Below are 16,863 nucleotides of genomic sequence, written 5' to 3' on the forward strand. Positions count from 1 at the left end.
CCGGATGCAGCCCAATCGCCTTCTAAATCCGGCCTGCGGATGGTCCGGAATTTAGCATGTTTTTACATGAGTAGAGTGTGTCATTTTATTTAAAATGCATCTCTGGGTTATTTGTGGGGCATAGGAATTCGTTCATCTTTTTTTTCAAAATATAGTCTGCCCCCCCACCAGGTCTGAGGGACAGTGGACCAGCCCCCTGCTGAAAAAGTTTGCTGACCCCTGCTCTTGACCACCCTCGGAAGTTTGGGGAAGCAGAAAAAGCCCAGGAGAAGCCTATGGAATTCCATCTCCACAGAGGGTGCATCTGGCACCCTAATTGTGTAGCCTTTGTTGTATGCCAAAATTGCACCTCTTTACAATAGCCTTTTCACATATCTCATACATGTATGTATGGGTATTTGTATAAGTGTGTGTGTATATATATATATGTATCCTACCCTGTGCTTCTGATTGTGAACTGGTTTAACTGATTTTGATATTGAATTTTGATATTGTTGTGATCTGCGCTAGTAACTTAGACTTTGCCTGCTCATTCTATTTCTGCACCGGCTGCAGGGAAAGTTTGTGTGTTTGAATAGGTTTTGGGCATGGTTGGAATTGAACGGGATATGTGTACATTTTCTTTGACTCTGCTCACCACTGTTGTTCTTGCTGTTGCTGTTCTTCTTTAATTTATTACCTGCTTTTTGCCCTAGGGTCCCAAGGCAGGCTACCACATTAAAACACAGTATTAAAAGCATTTTAAAACAACTTGCTGACCATTCTGTCCTGCAGCTGTCACAGTGTTGTTACTTGCTAATGCTATGTGCTTTAAGGATTCTACATGCTGTAAGAAGCAAGCGAGAATGTGCATATTGTGGAATTTGGGGATCCAGATTTCCTTGCACTGTCTGGTCTCTGGATGAATCAGGTTATCGTTAGGATGAAGGTGAGCAATGGTGTAAATGGTTCTCCTTCTTGCTATGTAGGCAGATGCCTCCTCCTTTCTTCACATAAAAGCTGAGCAAGTGGTGGTGGGGAGGGGGAGAAATGGCTGTCCCAGTCAGCGCTCATCTTGTGCTGAGCCTGTTTGATTCCGTAGATGTTCTCCAAAAGATGGGTGGCATCACAGAAGGAATGTTTTCTTCTCTGCTCCCTTCGGCTGTGCAAAATACCATCTGGAGGGGTGGCTCAGTGCAGTTTACGGTGAGGTGATTCTGGGTTGCCGCTCACTTTGTGGGTGAGTCATCCTTTGCCTGCTGCGTAGAGTTTTGCCACCTCCTTTGCAGACAAAATTGCTTGTACTTTGCTCAGTTTAGGAGCTGCTATTTTGAATACGGAGCAGGAGTTTGACGGATGAGGAGGCTCAGTTTTGACTTGCTTATCGGAACCTGTTTGAGTTAGTGCTGCCTGATGACAAAGACAATGTGTTGGATGATGTGAGCTACAGACTGTTTCCATCCATGACAAATTCAGTACTTGTTCAAAGCTATAGTTGTTGGCACGTTACACAGCCTCCCCTCTCTTGGGCGAGGTCATCTGGTTTGGGCGTACAGATGAATGGCGCCCGTACCATAGAAACGGATTGTTCATCTTGGTTTGAATAGTTGAGATGCTTCCAGACTGCCACACTTTTGCACATCTCTCTCATCGATCTTAGTGCAGCAAGAGGGCATCTTAGAACTTATCACAGTGCATGAGGGTGCATCGCAATAAATAGCAATGGCTAAGTAGCACTCTGGTGCCAGAAATCTGCTCTCCCCAACAACAACAACAACCCCGACTTTTCACAGTAAGAAGAGTGACATGGGAGGGAGCTGTCAGACCATTGGTCCATCTCGGTTTGCATTATCTACACTGATTGGCAGAGGCTCTCCAGAATTTCACATGGGGCATTTCCAGAGATACCACAGACTGAACCTGGGACCTTCTCCATGAAAAGGTAGATACTCTACCACTGACCTGCAGCCCTTTCCCCTGGTGAACAGAAAACCACAGTGGAAAATGCAGGATAACAACCACTTGACCGTGACATTTTGTTATCTCAATGCAGTTTGTTAAAAATGGTATGCACTCAGTGAATAGTTTCCCTTAGAAACTATATTGAAATGGATCCTAGTTGCAGGAATGTACTGATTCTCAGGAGAGGGAAAAAACACCATCAGATTGAAAATGCAACACACATTCTGACAGAGATTTATAAAACCATCTTAGCGTTGTTGTTTTTGTGTGTGAGGAAGAACAAGTTAAGCAATAGATGATGGAATGGGAGCATGACTTAGGCATTTCCTTACTGTTCGATACCTGCTGTGAGTACCTGTGCCTAAGAGCAATTTATTTCTCTCCGTAAATGAATTAGCAAGAAAATGGTATTGAAATGATGACACGTTGCCAAATAATGCTTTACATTTAGCAAAGTACGTTGAAATTTGTCGATAGGATGGCAGAAACTATATCTGTTGTCCAAAGCAAGAGACTATTGGTTAACGATAAGGGATAAGATAGAGCAAATAGGACACAATAAGCTGGAGTTGGACACAATACTTTTCTTCTTATGTTTTGCAAGGTGTCTGCCAAGAATTATTTATATGTTTGTGTCAGGGAACTGTCCCCGATCCAGAGCAGAGTGGTGCAAGGTCTTTCAGAGTATAGAGAGCCGCCGCAACCCCTCCTCAGCAATTCCTCTTCATCCAGCGGGAGCAGCAGTGAGACTTTGGGGAGAAGGGGAAGTCCAGGGAAGTGTGGACCAGGGCTCTGGGACGGTCCAAGAGACCTGCACCCCCAGGAGCAGAGGGTGTTGCGCCAGGGATGGAAGGAGGGGGTTCCACATCCCGCGCCTCATGCTGGGCAAGAACGGAAGGGGGCATTCCTGGATTCTGAGGAAGGATGGGACGGACGTGATTTTGATGCTTTGCACTGTATATAGCTTACACAATAAAAACTTTGAAAGAAGCAGCGGACTTCGACTGGTTACTCATGAGCAACTACTGAGAACCTTACAGTTTGTAATAGATAGACTATTGTCTTATTCATGCATTCAGAAGAATGTATGTGGACCTGAAGGGCAGGATTCACCTAATTCCGTCAATGGAAGCCGTGCTCTCAAGGACTTCTGGTTGCACAACAGGGCTCCCTCTCCTCTCCTCTCCTCTCCTCTCCTCTCCTCTCCTCTCCTCCCACTGCGGCCTCCTCCCAGATTGGTTTGGGGAAGTCAGAAGAACTCCCAGAACAGCGTGCAGGGGATGAGGGTGGGATTGTTCTGTCTGGCAAGCTGCAAGGCATGAGCCGATGGAATAATTGGAAGAGTGCACCATTGACTTCCACCCAAGGTGTATAATGTGAGGAGACCCTGTTGTCAACTTTGCTGTCTCTGTCCGCTGCATCCTCAACCTTCTTGCATTGACCAGGAAGGTGTGAAGGAGGCTTCTAAGCACATCTAGTTCGATATGGAAAGATAGGGGTGGAGAGGGTGCCTAGCACGCATGACCACTTTGGGGGCAGGGACCAACACCCCCAATGTGCCAACACCCCCAATACACACTGCATATTCATGGAGACATTGAGAGGCTCATGTTTTTTTTGTGAACAAACTGAAGAACATCAATCATTCCTACCCCTGAGGAATGGGACAGTAAAGTCTGAAGTTATGTTTAAACTAACTAATAAGAATGAGAATCAAGGAGGGAAGACAAAGGTGAAACAGGTTTTTAATGAATTTCATAAACTGACTTGCCTAAAGTCAGTGGTCACCAGAGTGCAGCAGGTTCTCCTCCATTTGACCTAGGCAAATTGCTAAAACAAACAAGGCATATAGGGTATTCTAACTCGCTACAAAATATGCTTTGGATTGCTGCTGTACTCCAGCAGAAACAGTGTCTTGTATAAAATCTCTTTCTCTCTCTTTCTGACTGTCTTATTTACAGGCCAAATTAGCCCCAGCTCTGCTGATCATGGTCAACAAGACCTTAAACTATTGGGATCCCAATTTTGAGGATGAGGTCATAAACATCAACGTTGGGGGTCTGAGAAGAAGGCTGAGCTCGAGCGCCCTCTCCAAGTTCCCTGACACTCGCCTCGGGCGCTTGCTGTCCTGCGACTCGGAGGAGTCCATCCTGCAGCTGTGTGACGACTATGACGTGAGTGCCCGGGAATTCTACTTTGACCGCAACCCTGGCTTCTTCCTTTATGTGCTCCACTTCTACCAGACGGGCAAGCTGCATGTGATGGACGAGCTGTGCGTCTTCTCCTTTTGCCAAGAGATCGAGTACTGGGGCATCAACGAGTTCTTCCTGGACTCCTGCTGCAGCTACCGCTACCACGAGCGGAAGCTGGAGAGCCGCCACCACAACTGGGATGAAGAAAGCGAGGTCAGCAGTGTGGACATGTCTCCGGACGAGATCTCGGATTTCAACCACGACCTGCTTCGCTACAGCACCCTGCGCTGCGGCAGTTTGCGAAAGCGCCTCTGGCTCACCATGGAGAACCCGGGCTACTCCATCCCAAGCAAGCTCTTCAGCTTTGTGTCCATCAGCGTTGTGTTGGCCTCCATTGCGAGCATGTGCATCCACAGCATGCCGGAGTACCAGGAGCCCGACGAGGAAGGCATCCTGAAGGACGACACGGTGCTGGAGAACCTGGAGTACTTTTGCATCTCCTGGTTCACCTTTGAAGTGACGGCCCGTTTGCTGCTGGCGCCAAACTTGAGGAAGTTCTTCAAGCACCCCTTGAACCTCATTGACATAGTCTCAGTGCTGCCTTTCTACTTCAGCCTTCTGGTGGAAGTGACCGCGGGGGGCGACTCAGAGCTGGGCAACGTGAGCAAGGTGGTGCAGGTGTTTCGCCTCATGAGGATATTCCGGGTGCTGAAGCTGGCGAGGCATTCGACGGGCCTGAGGTCCTTAGGAGCCACCTTGAAGGTAAGCCTGCCATGGGGTGGCTTTGGCTTCCTGGGATGTTGAAGGTTCTCGGGGCCCAAACTGGACATTCGTTTCAATTCAATAGTATGCAGCTGCATATCTTATTCTATGTTTTCCTTGAAGAATTAATGGGTGCAATGGGATTCTTACTGGGAAAGTGGTGTATTTGTGTGGGGACGGGAGGGACGGGGAGGGTTATCTTTCTCTCCATGGTCATAATGGATAAACCTCTCCTTTACTCTGCCCATGCGCTTTTCTGAAATTCTTCGGACCCCACCCCTGGCACGGCACATGGAGAAGGAGCGAGGGGAAAGCTGCAATGAACAGGTGGAAGTCCTTTTTCAGGGCTTCTGTTGACAGGCTTGGTTAGTCAAATCCCATCCCAAGTGTTGGTCCTGACCTTTAAAACTCTTAAACAGGTAAAAAGTAAAGGTAAGGTTAAGGACCCCTGGATGGTTAAGTCCAGTCAAAGGCAACTATGGGGTGCAGCACTCGTCTTGCTTCAGGCTGAAGGTGCCGGCGTTTGTCTACAGCTTTCCGGGTCATGTGGCCAGCATGACTAAGCCACTTCTGGTGCAATGGAACACCGTGACAGAAACCAGAGAGCACGGAAATGCCGTTTACCTTCCCGCTACAGCGGTACCTATTTATCTACTTGCACTGGTATGCTTTCAAACTGCTAGGTTGACCGGAGCTAGGACAGAACAACAGGAGCTCACCCTGTTGCGCAGATTCGAACCGCTGACCTTCTGATCAGCAAGCCCAAGAAGCTCAGTGGTTTAGACCACAGCATCACCCGTGTCTCACTTTGAACAATTGGAGGCCCAGTTGCTTAAAAGGCTTCCAATACCTATATGAACCTGCCAGAGCACTAAAAGCAGCTGGCGAGCCCTTGTTTGTATGTCAGCCAGGAAGGAAGGCTAGACTAGGAGTCAGGAACTTTTTGGTGGCAGCCCCACACTCTTGGAACTCCATCCCATAAGAAACCCCCACATCTTTCAGTTGGGAATAGATTGTGTGCTTCCTGTGTGCTGCTGATGTGTCGCTTTTACTATTTTAATGCTGTACATGTGTTTTATAACTGATTTTATCAGATACCATATGCTGCCTTAGCAAAATACTGCATTTCAAAATGTGGCTAGTAAGTCTGTTAGATAAATAAATGTAAATAGACAGGCCGGGCTTCTGTGTCATGCAAAGCCTCCTGATGTTTCACAGAGGTGGTTTCAAAGCCTTTGAACTAAGGAACACATATCCAAGCAGTATTATTTTTTCTTGATCCTGTTCCTCACGTTCAGACACTTACTTCCCAGGTGCAAAATTTGGATTTTAGAAAGGAGGAAAAATACTGTGTCTGTTGTCCTAAACCATCTGGCCTAATTACGAACCCCCTGAAATTTCCAGGCGATTCCCTAGGATGTTTTCCTTGCTCAGTGGCGCATAGCTCTTTATAATTTGTGATCCTCCTGCCAGCCAGCCTTAGGCTGACCTGCAAGAGCTGGCATTTGTCTGACACCAGAAGGAGTTTTCAGGCTGGCTGCCTGCCTCTGCATGACTGGCTGTCTGAGCAAGTGGCAGGGATGGGATCTCCTGTAGTGTAGAGGGTGTTTATCTGTGGGTTCTGCTGGGCTTTTCTACTCTTGTTCTCAAAGGGCCTCCCATATTGTAATGAGAACAGGCAAGATTCTCCATTTGCAAGAAGATGAATCGTTCAGTTTCAGCCTTGCAGGGAGCAGCCCAAAAGTGACCTCACCAAGCTTAGGACCAAGGGATATGTATGTATTTATTCAGCAGGCTTATATACACCCACTTAATCATTGAAACCTTTAAACTGTTTGTATTGGTCATTTTAATGGATATTTTATGCAATCATATGCTAAAAACAAGTTTACTTATCCCCCCCCCCCCAAATGTATGAAGTCAGCTGTTTTAAAAATATGCATTGTAAAATAGGATTACATATAAAAATACATGTCAAATGGGTATCTGGGTAGGCTTGCTTACACCAAAAAGTTTTTAGCAGGTGATGAAAGCAGTACAGTGAAGGTGACTGGTTAATATCAGTGGGCAGGGAGTTCCAAAACTTAGGTGCTGCCACACTGAAGGATCAGGTAGGAACATTATGTAGCATTTGTAAAAGTGCCAATTCACAGACTGAAGTGGTTGAGTGGGCCAATACGTATGGGGTAAGGCAATCCTCCAGCTGGTCCTAAGATATTATGTAGTGAAGAGCATGCTGTTTATTATGTAGTGAATTTGCTGCAGAATTTTACACAGCTGATGGGTTTGCCAGGATCCAGACCTTTGATCATCTTGGTTGCCCTCCTTTGCACACATTCCTGCTTGTCAACATCCTCTTAAATTGTGGTCCCTCCCCAGAATCGGACAAAGTGTTCCAGGTGTGTTCTGACCAAGACAGAATAGAGTGGTACTGTTACTTTCCTTGATCCAGACACTATACTTCTGTTGATGCGGCGTAGAACAGCATTAGCTGTTAAGGTCATTTCAAATCCTGATCCTGTCTTCTGCAGCATTAACTACCCCCTCTCAGTTTGGTGTCATCTGCAGATTTGATGAGCACCCCTTCAATTCCTTCATCCAAGTTGTTTATAAAGACATTGAACAACAATGGGCCCAGGACAGAACCCTGTATCCACCCCGCTTGTCATTTTTCCCCAGGGTGATGAGGAACTGTTAATGAGTACTCGTTGGGTTCAGTCAGTCAACCAGCTACAAATATACAGTTACTTCGTTCAACCCACATTTTACCAGCTTCCTTGCAAGAATATCATGGGGGACTTTGTCAAAAGCCTTACTGAAATCAAGAGACACTATGTTCAGAGTTCCCTCAATCCACCAAGCTTAACAACTTTGTCAAAAAAAAGAAATGAGATTTGTTGTCTGGCATAACTTGTTTTTGAGAAACCCAGGCTGGGTCTTAGTACTCACAGCATTCTTTTTTAAGTGCTTGCAGAATGACTGTTGAATTATCAACCTTTCCTGGTATTGATGTCAAACTTAGCTAGTCTGACCCACTGGTACACAGAACTCTCAGCTAAAGCATCCATGACAGATGGCCATCCAACCTCTGCTTGAAAAACCTCCAATGAAGGAGGAAGAAGAGGAGGAGGAGGAGTTTGGATTTGATATCCCACTTTATCACTACCCTAAGGAGTCTCAAAGCGGCTAACATTCTCCTTTCCCTTCCTCCCTGCCAGAAATAGTTTGTGCGCATGCACAAGCGTCATTTCCGGTGCACTTCTTGGGCAGCGCGGCACTGGAAATAGCTTGTGCGCATGTGCAAGCGTCATTTCTGGTGCACTTCCGGGTCTGCAGAGACCCGTGTGCACGTGCACAAGTTATTTCCGCTGCCGTGCCAGAAGTGCGCTGGAAAAAGCGAGTGGGCGCACGCTCCCCCGCCCTCTGGCCCGCCATGCGATCGGTGCCGGAGGAACCGGGCCAAGGCCGGGTCAGTTTGCCGACCCCTGCCCTTGATCATCCCTTCTTGGTTGCAGAAACCTGGTTATGAGGTTCTCTCCCCAAGGAGGAGGATGCTTATATTGCTGTCATTTAGGCATGAAATGAACACACCCAGAGAGAGCACTGCTGTTTCTGAAAGGTTTACCTGCTTCCAGTTTTATTCAGTGTTTTATCTTGAAGTTTACTTCATTGTTGTATATCAGGGTCATCCACCCTGGGGGGGGGGGGGTTTATATTTAGTGGTCAAATGTAACATACCTGACCAAGTTCGACCCTGGTCCTTAAAGAAGGCGGGGAGCCTTGATGCAAATCAAGCATGAGCGCTGGAAGCAGGAAACCGCCTATTTTGGGACATTGGGACCAAGGGACAGGAGGGTAGCGATGGTGCAACAAGGAGGAGACACAGCGTAAGTGGAGCTCCTGTTTGGAAGTATATTTCTCATCACTGCTTTGTGCTGTAAGCGTAGTTTGTTTTATTGCTTCTCCCCCCGCTGCCTCCCCTGCTCACGCAGCCAGCAAAGTGAGAGGCCAGAAGTAAAAGTAATGGCTGCTATAAGAAGATGAAAATGTGTTATTGATCCCGAAACCTGGGACCCATTATCTCCAAGCATAAATTGCACCCAGATATCTTTGTCTAGTTTTTCCTTTTTATGAGCTACCACCTTCCTTGTTGGTAGGATGAAGTTCTTATTCCCTAACTTAGCATTTTCTGCTCCTCCACTCATTCTCTCTCTCTCTCTCTCTCTCTCTCTGTCTGTCTCTCTCTCTCTCTCTATATCACACACACACACACACACACACACACACACACACCATCTTTGGTTGCTCCACATTTCTGGCTGGGTTGCACTTGGATCAGCTGCCTCTCTCTCTCTATTTTGACAGTTTCATTTTGAGTCTGACTGTCACTATGCTGTTGTCCCAGCCTGTCTGTCAATTGTGTCCCTGCCTATAAATAATCGGCTCTGACAGATCTTGTTCTGCTCACGTCACGTGACTCTGGGTTAGTCCTCCTCACTGCTTCTTCTGCTTGGTGATGGCGAGAGGGACTTCCATTCCCCCACCTGACACGCCTGAGCGAAAAATACGCATCCCTGATGTTGACGGATGGACTCGTCATCTTTTGACAGCGACACATTCAGTGTAAGCAGCAGTTCCAGCTGTAGTCAGCCAGTCGGTTGTGATGCTTCCCTGTGCCGTAGAGCAAATACTGTGCAGCATAATCCATTTCTTGGGCTCCATTTTGAAGACATAAGAGGGGTTGTGCTGGAGGAGAATTGCCAACATATGAAGACTGATGCAAAGGCCTTTGACGAGTGGCTTTGAGTTCTCAAAGATCCTGCCTGAGGATTGAGAGGAGAGGACTCTTGCCCTTCACAAGAGATGCCCACAGGAAACATTTTAAGGCTGCCCACCCTTCAACCTTGAACACATTTGTACCATATTTTTAAAGCACTATGATGTCACTTTAAACAGTCATGGCTTCCCCTAAAGAATTCTGGGAGCTGTAGTTTAAGGGAGCTGTGTTTTCCCCCCAACCCCCCAGAGCTGATGGGGGGAGAGAGAGCAGGGGGGAAGCCCTGCTATGCTAGAGGGAGCCTTTGTGTTGGCTTCCACCAGTGGAACTGCTTAGTTGAATGAGCAGGCCCCCCCCCCGTCCACCCCTGAACATCTTTTGCTATCCAGGATGGTAGGTTTGCTAGCTGACATGGCTTCATTCATGCCTATAATCATGTCTCTAAAAAGGAGAACTTCATCTGATACATTTCTGCAAGTTAAAGACTGCTGACATTGATGTTTTGGTCTTTTACTATTATTAGGTGGGATCCATCGGATACATCCTGGCAGCACAATGATTTACACTTGCACAATGGAGCCTCCATGTACATATACCCCATGCCTTCTGCAAGTTCGGGAAACCAATTGTGGGGGGAGGAGTGGGGTAAGTTCTGTTGCGCAAGTGTCAATCCTTGCACTGTTAGGATGCATTAGCCGGATATAATTATTATTTATTAATTCATATACGGCTTAATTGCCAAGGTGGCTTCTAAGCAGTTTACAAGTATAAAAAACCCATCATAAAAATATTAACACACATAATTGTAAGGTGTGTGTGTGAGAGAGAGAGAGGGGGGGTATGGCAGTCGCAGCTTGACTCAGAAACTGGAAATGCTCCATTTTGACCCCTTCTCTGAGATTTGGCACTGGATATTGCCTCTCTCTGTTACGCCAACATAGTCATCCGCTAGGGTTGCCAAAACCAATTTGGAAAAAGGAGGAGCTTTGGTAAAATGCAGCTTCTACTGTCACAAGCCTTTCAGCAACTGGGGATTTATTATGTTTTGCCCATCTACCCTTCTGCTTGAAGCCCCTCGCACCAGCACTCACTCCTTGATCTTCCCTGTGGCTCAGTTGGCATCACACGCAGACACGTCTTCTGGCATTGCGTGAGCCTCCCCCTCCCCTCTTTCAAGTCCCTGCTCTGCACTCTGCGAAAGGGAGGAGAGTGACAGATATTTATTTGCCATCAGGAAATCAATCTCCTCAATCTGCCAAACATCGCAGACACCAGATGGGTGTTTGTCTCGGGTGAATGCAAACCAGGGACTTGCCCAACATACGGCTGGCAGCGGTGCCAATCTGGAGTCCAGCACCGTCTACATCCTGAGAGGCAGGCTGGCAGCACCAGGCACATTCTTGATGGCTCCATGTTTTGCCCTTCAGAGAAGCTGCGCTGGGAGCTGGAGAAACACCAAGGGCAGCTAAGGCTGCCTGACCCTTGAGGCTCCATTTGCATTAGTCACAGGAGGGGGTCGTGGTCAGCAAAGCATCCTGATTCTTATTCTGAGAGCTGTTAAGAAGTATATTGATCCAGGAAGGCGCCTGGACCCTAGATAAACAGATATTGAGCTATGTGTTTCTAGCACCTCCTTCCAAGGCTTCAATCCTTCATAACGTAAGAGAGCCATGAATCTCCCCAGTCAGGGCTGGGGCTGACTCAGAAGTAAGGCATACTGAGTTCAGTAGGGTTTACTCCCAGGTAAATGGGTGTAGGATTATTCTGCAATAATAATGGTAATAATGGTATCTGAAGAAGTGTGCATGCACACGAAAGCTCATACCAAGAACAAACCCAGTTGGTCTCTAAGGTGCTACTGGAAAGAATTTTCTATTTTGTTTCTGCAAAATGAGACGTTCTGCAAACAGTTTGAATGACAGCAAAAGTCACCTGCTCGCAATTTAGTTGGTCTCTCTGCAGTACAAATGGCTTTCCCACCGTACCCCATTATGAATTGAGAATGGTGGGAGAAGTGAGAACATATTATTTTAATATAATGATTCTGAGCTGCACAAGCGTACAAGAAAAAACAAACCCGTAACAAGCTATTTCAAGTGTTGCAGCTGTGAAATATTAAAGAGGCTGCAAATTTGATACAGTGCAAGCACACCCTGTAACTGTGTCTGCATTGCAAGCTCTTTAAGTCTCATATTATTAGTATTTTAACAAGTGTTTATTAAAGTTATTGGTTGCTTTTTTTTGCCATAGCAGCTTAAAGCGCCTTGCAATGTTTTAAGTCAACAACCACATACGTACGTTAAAGCCAGCTTTAAAAAGCAGTAGAAACAACAACAGTCAGTCACGGTATCTGTACCTCAGATAAAATACAAAACCATGTATATCTCTGGATAGAAACGCGTTTAAATATTGAACTAAACTGACAATATCATCATACAAAAAGCATACATAGATATTTCCTCAGAGGCAAAGCCTATATATACTATCAAACATCAAAGTGCTAATTCAAAGTCATTCAGACATGTGGGAGGACATACCCACATACCTTGTATAACCTTCTCCAACATTGGGAAGATAGACCCATATATCTTATAGACTTTGCATAACCATCTTTTACATTATATATTGCATTTTGTATATTGCACTTTGAATTAACACTTTGATGTTTGATAGTAGCCTATATATAGGCTTTGCCTTTGAGGAAATATCTATGTATTGGTTATTCATATACACATTCCATTCACTCTTTAACATATATTGTACACATATAAAAGCCAAACAATAACAATATTTCTACACAAGTGACTTCCCACCACCTCAGTGCGGCTTCTTCTGTCTTTTTTCTCTTTTCAGCTGTGTTGTTTTCCCTTATTGCCTTTCTAATAAATAATATATCTTATCTATCTGATCTTTACTTTGCAAAATTTAGTTGAAACATATCAAGGGTTTTATCTGAGAACAATGTTTTCCCAGATGATCTTTTACACATTCTCTTTTCTCAGATAATCTTTTACACATTACTTTCTTTTTCGGTCTCTTTTCCTTCTGGTGTGATGTTCTGTATATAGTGTTAAGGTTTACTCTTATTATAAGTTATTGTAATATTAAGTGAAGTCTGCTGCAACTGAATTTCTTATGGACAGTGCTGTTCCTAAATGTATTGGATTTGTGACCATTATGCTCATTTGCCTTCAGTAGCAGTAAAGCTCTGCTGGATGAAATACAATTGCCTCTGGTCTATTTTTTGAGAATCCTGCAACATGTTTATGTTTTAATTCAGCTAACTATATGTTGGAATCTACTCTGGATCAATATTGAGTAGAATTCCATGACAACCCTTCCCATCCGCTGATTCTTCTGCTCCAATGCCCTCCCAGGCAGAAGCTGGACTGCAGCTGTCTCCCATTATCACTGAGCACTGGGTGTGCTGCCTGGGGCTAGTGGTGGGTGGAGTCCACAGATCCCCCACCCCTCCCTTAGCAAGTGCAGGATTAGAAGACTTTTGATTGAGGCAACTTGTAGTTCCACCCTAAGTAGGTTCATGACACTTGCTATCTGAGTTCCCACATGACACAAAGGGATATCCCTGTCTTAAGAGGGGGGAAGGAGCCAACCAGCTTCTCAGGGACCAGAAAAGCCAAGAAGGTCCCCATGACCTTTCCTCCCTCTAAGGATCTCTTTATTCCCAGTTGTACGCTGTTGCTGCCCATTCCCACGATCTTTTCTATTCTCCTTTTCAGCACAGCTACAGAGAAGTGGGAATCCTACTCCTGTACTTGGCCGTTGGGGTGTCCGTTTTCTCCGGAGTGGCCTACACAGCTGAAAAGGAAGAAGATGTTGGCTTTGATACCATCCCCGCCTGCTGGTGGTGGGGGACAGTGAGCATGACCACCGTCGGCTACGGAGATGTTGTGCCAGTGACGGTGGCCGGCAAGCTGGCTGCTTCCGGCTGCATTCTGGGCGGGATTTTGGTTGTGGCGTTGCCCATCACCATCATCTTCAACAAGTTCTCCCACTTCTACCGCCAGCAGAAGGCCCTCGAGGCGGCTGTGCGGAACAGTGATAAGAAGGAACCGGAGGACTCTGAGAATTACCCGAGCCAGGAGTCAGAGTTTTGTAGTGAGGCCTACCAGAGAGACGATGACTTTACCAGAAACATACTTCCAGTCCATTGAGATGGACAGGGAACCAGGGACTTCAATTCTGGTATCAGGCTTCCAGGCAAGGAGCACTTGAGATGTTCGCAGGAGCAAATATCTCTGCCATTGTGGGCCCATTAGTTATCAGTGACCTGTTGCAGAATCACTTGCCTGCTGAGCCAATGCAGGATACCAACTCACCTTATGCATCTGGATTTCCAGTATTTTGCCCAAGACGCTATACACTGTGACTGACTCGATCCTCTACCCACCAAGGGACCGTTGGAGCCAAATGGCCAAACAGCTATGCTTCTTGATGCAGTCCATATCTCATCCCTCCCGAGCAGCAAAAGAGGGTAGCTTTACCATTATCAGCACTTTTTAAGGTCCTTGCAGGGGTGTGTGAGTGGGGAAAATGCTATTAGCAACCCTCAGGTATAACCGACAGGCAGGGGAGCAAGGCATCCTGGCTGGATTGGAAATGCAAGACTAGAATCCTAGCAAATAGTAGGCAAATGGCGCAACCATTTTTTAAAGGCTCCTTTTCTCATTTTAGGCATTCAGCAGCCATCCCAGTAACAACCACCGTGTCCTTAGTTCAAATACAACCAAATGCTCTCCACTGTCCGTCAAGTTGTCAATACACATTATTCCCCCCCCCCCCCAATTTCTGTGCTCTGAAGTCCGGATTATGATTCTGCTTCAGCTGTTGCCAAAGAGACCAGATAGCGTTTGCAAAGTCTATCCTGAGTTTCTGTGACAAAGTGTTGTTTGTGGCTTATGAGATTTATAGAAGAAAGAACCTCCTGGCTTCCTTGATAAATGTCTGTCCAACAGAGACAGTGGAGACTTATCAGTGGATGCAGAAGAATTAAATAGATTTGAAGCTGATGAAGGAAAACAGCGCAGGGTGGTATGGTGTGGGAGAATTGTGATACCGTGATGTGCTGAATAAGGGTTGGAGGAGTACATCACAGGGTGGGTGGGGCTGCTACTTAGTGCCTCATGGCCAATTCTCCACCCCAACCCTTAATGTTTTAGAATGAAGTGGATGCTTTTTCTACAACTATGCATGGTATACTGTTGAGAAATTGGAGAGGGAATTAACCACTCGCCTTGCCTTCTCAACATTGGTGCCCAAAGCCCAATGAAGTTGAAAGATTAGATTTTTTAAAAAACATACTAAAAAAATGTCCAATACAATTCAACTGTCACAAAATAATAGTGTCAGCCATTGGAGTAGTAGATGGCTTTAAATTAGGCCTCATCCGCACTGTACACTTAAAGCAGGCCTGGCTTCCCCCAAGGAATTCTGGGAGCTGTAGTTTGTTAAGTGTGCTGAGAACTATAAGGAGGCTCGTGTTCCCCTTAGAGAGCTGCAATTCCCATAGTGCATTAACAGTCAATCCCTCTTCACATGGAACTCTTGAGACTAAGAGTAAGAGCTGTTGGACAGTGGAATTTGCTGCCAAGGAGTGTGGTGGAGTCTCCTTCTTTGGAGGTCTTTAAGCGGAGGCTTGACAGCCATCTGTCAGGAATGCTTTGATGGTGTTTCCTGCTTGGCAGGGGGTTGGACTGGATGGCCCTTGTGCTCTCTTCCAACTCTAGGATTCTATGATTCTATGACTAGCTTTGTGAAAGGAAAAGGGGGCCTTCTTACAACTCTCAGCACGCTTAACCAACTACAGCTCCCAGAATTCCTTGGGAGAAAGCCATGACAGTCTGCAGGGGCATCATAGCCCTCTGAATGTATGGTGTAAATGTGGCCGCTGATACTGCTGTGTAGACATGGCTGGAATAGGCACAGGTTATCTTAAAGGGGTTTTTGTTTTAGCAGATGTGTTTATCTCATTTCTGATGATGGTTTCTCTCCCAGTACTTTGCTCATATTGGGAATCCATCACCTCTGTGGAGGAGGAGGTGGAAGAAAAATTTCAGCTAGGCTCCATACACTCATGACAGGACAGCCATAGCACCCATGCAAATATAGCTGCGGAAAATATGGCCCATAGCAAGGGGATAGCAATGGGTTTTCTTCTCATTGGTCACAAGGTGTTATATAACTCCACCTGACACATGATTATAAGGCTTGGACAGCAGCAGTAACATAATATTGTCATTGGGGCCAACGAAAATGTCACAAGATAATGAGCAAGCTTCCAAGAATGCAGAACTCTCCTTTGAGGCGAAGGTTAAGCAAGAAAGCACAGGGTGGGAAGATGCCACACTTTGCCATTTGTAACAATCTGAAAATGGACTAGAGGAGGTATTGGGCAGGTTTAATTAGCCTGGCCTGAGCTAGTTGCAAACAACAAATGAATCTCTGGGTTCACCAAAGGCTCCGAGAAGGAAGAAGCAATGACTAGCTTTTGTTTTTTAAAATATCAATGGTAACAGTTATTCTGGTCTGTTTCTAAAGCTAATCAGAACAGAAACATCTTTTGTAAGGTAGACTTAACACTTATAAGAGCTCTGCCAATAATAACTCTGGCATGGCAGCCCCCAAATTGTTTTAGGGTCCCATTGTGGACACGGATCTTTGTTTTGCTTTTGTCTTTAGTAGTTGTGTGTCTGAGAGAAGTTAAACAAGATCTTAAGGGACAAGGACCCTTTTCCAGGATGGAATCCAGCAGGGGAACCTACAGAAAACCGGGGGAGGATGTGTCTGATTAGCACTACAAACCTCGAACCACTAAATAATTCCTGTTGGTTTAAATTGGGGTTAATTCACAGTGGGTGGTGTGAGGATTGTGGCCCAATAACCTGATCCTTTACACTTGCTGCACCCAGAATGCACTGCAGCAGCTAACACGATTTTCCTCTGGATGCTACAGGGCCAATGATAGATTACACGGGTACCAATGCTTGGGCAAATTAGCAAGCCAGTTCAGTTTTGCAAGCCAGTCTTTTGGCACGCAAGTTCCATTTCGGTCCAATTGCTTTGTACCTTGTACATCTCAAGCTTGCTGTAGGGTCCTCTCGTTCTCTGTGCTCTACTGGTCTCTGTTCAAAGAAAAATGGAGAATTATTAGGGGCCTCCAAGTGTTTTTCC

The 16,863-nt window shown here is 45.9% G+C and overlaps 1 protein-coding gene across 1 annotated transcript in view; it reads left to right on the plus strand.

The window, feature by feature from the left end:
• Nucleotides 1-14,980, plus strand: part of KCNS1 (potassium voltage-gated channel modifier subfamily S member 1) — a 29,145-nt gene extending 14,165 nt beyond the window's left edge. The window contains exons 2-3 of the mRNA XM_033153431.1: nt 3,903-4,895; nt 13,413-14,980. Coding sequence (XP_033009322.1) covers nt 3,930-4,895; nt 13,413-13,847 — 1,401 coding nt within the window. The 5' untranslated portion in view covers nt 3,903-3,929 and the 3' untranslated portion in view covers nt 13,848-14,980. The remainder of the gene's footprint in view (nt 1-3,902; nt 4,896-13,412) is intronic.
• Nucleotides 14,981-16,863: the final 1,883 nt, after the last annotated feature.

Source organism: Lacerta agilis, chromosome 6 (genome assembly GCF_009819535.1).
Source record: "Lacerta agilis isolate rLacAgi1 chromosome 6, rLacAgi1.pri, whole genome shotgun sequence".
Classification (NCBI taxonomy): Eukaryota; Metazoa; Chordata; class Lepidosauria; order Squamata; family Lacertidae; genus Lacerta; species Lacerta agilis.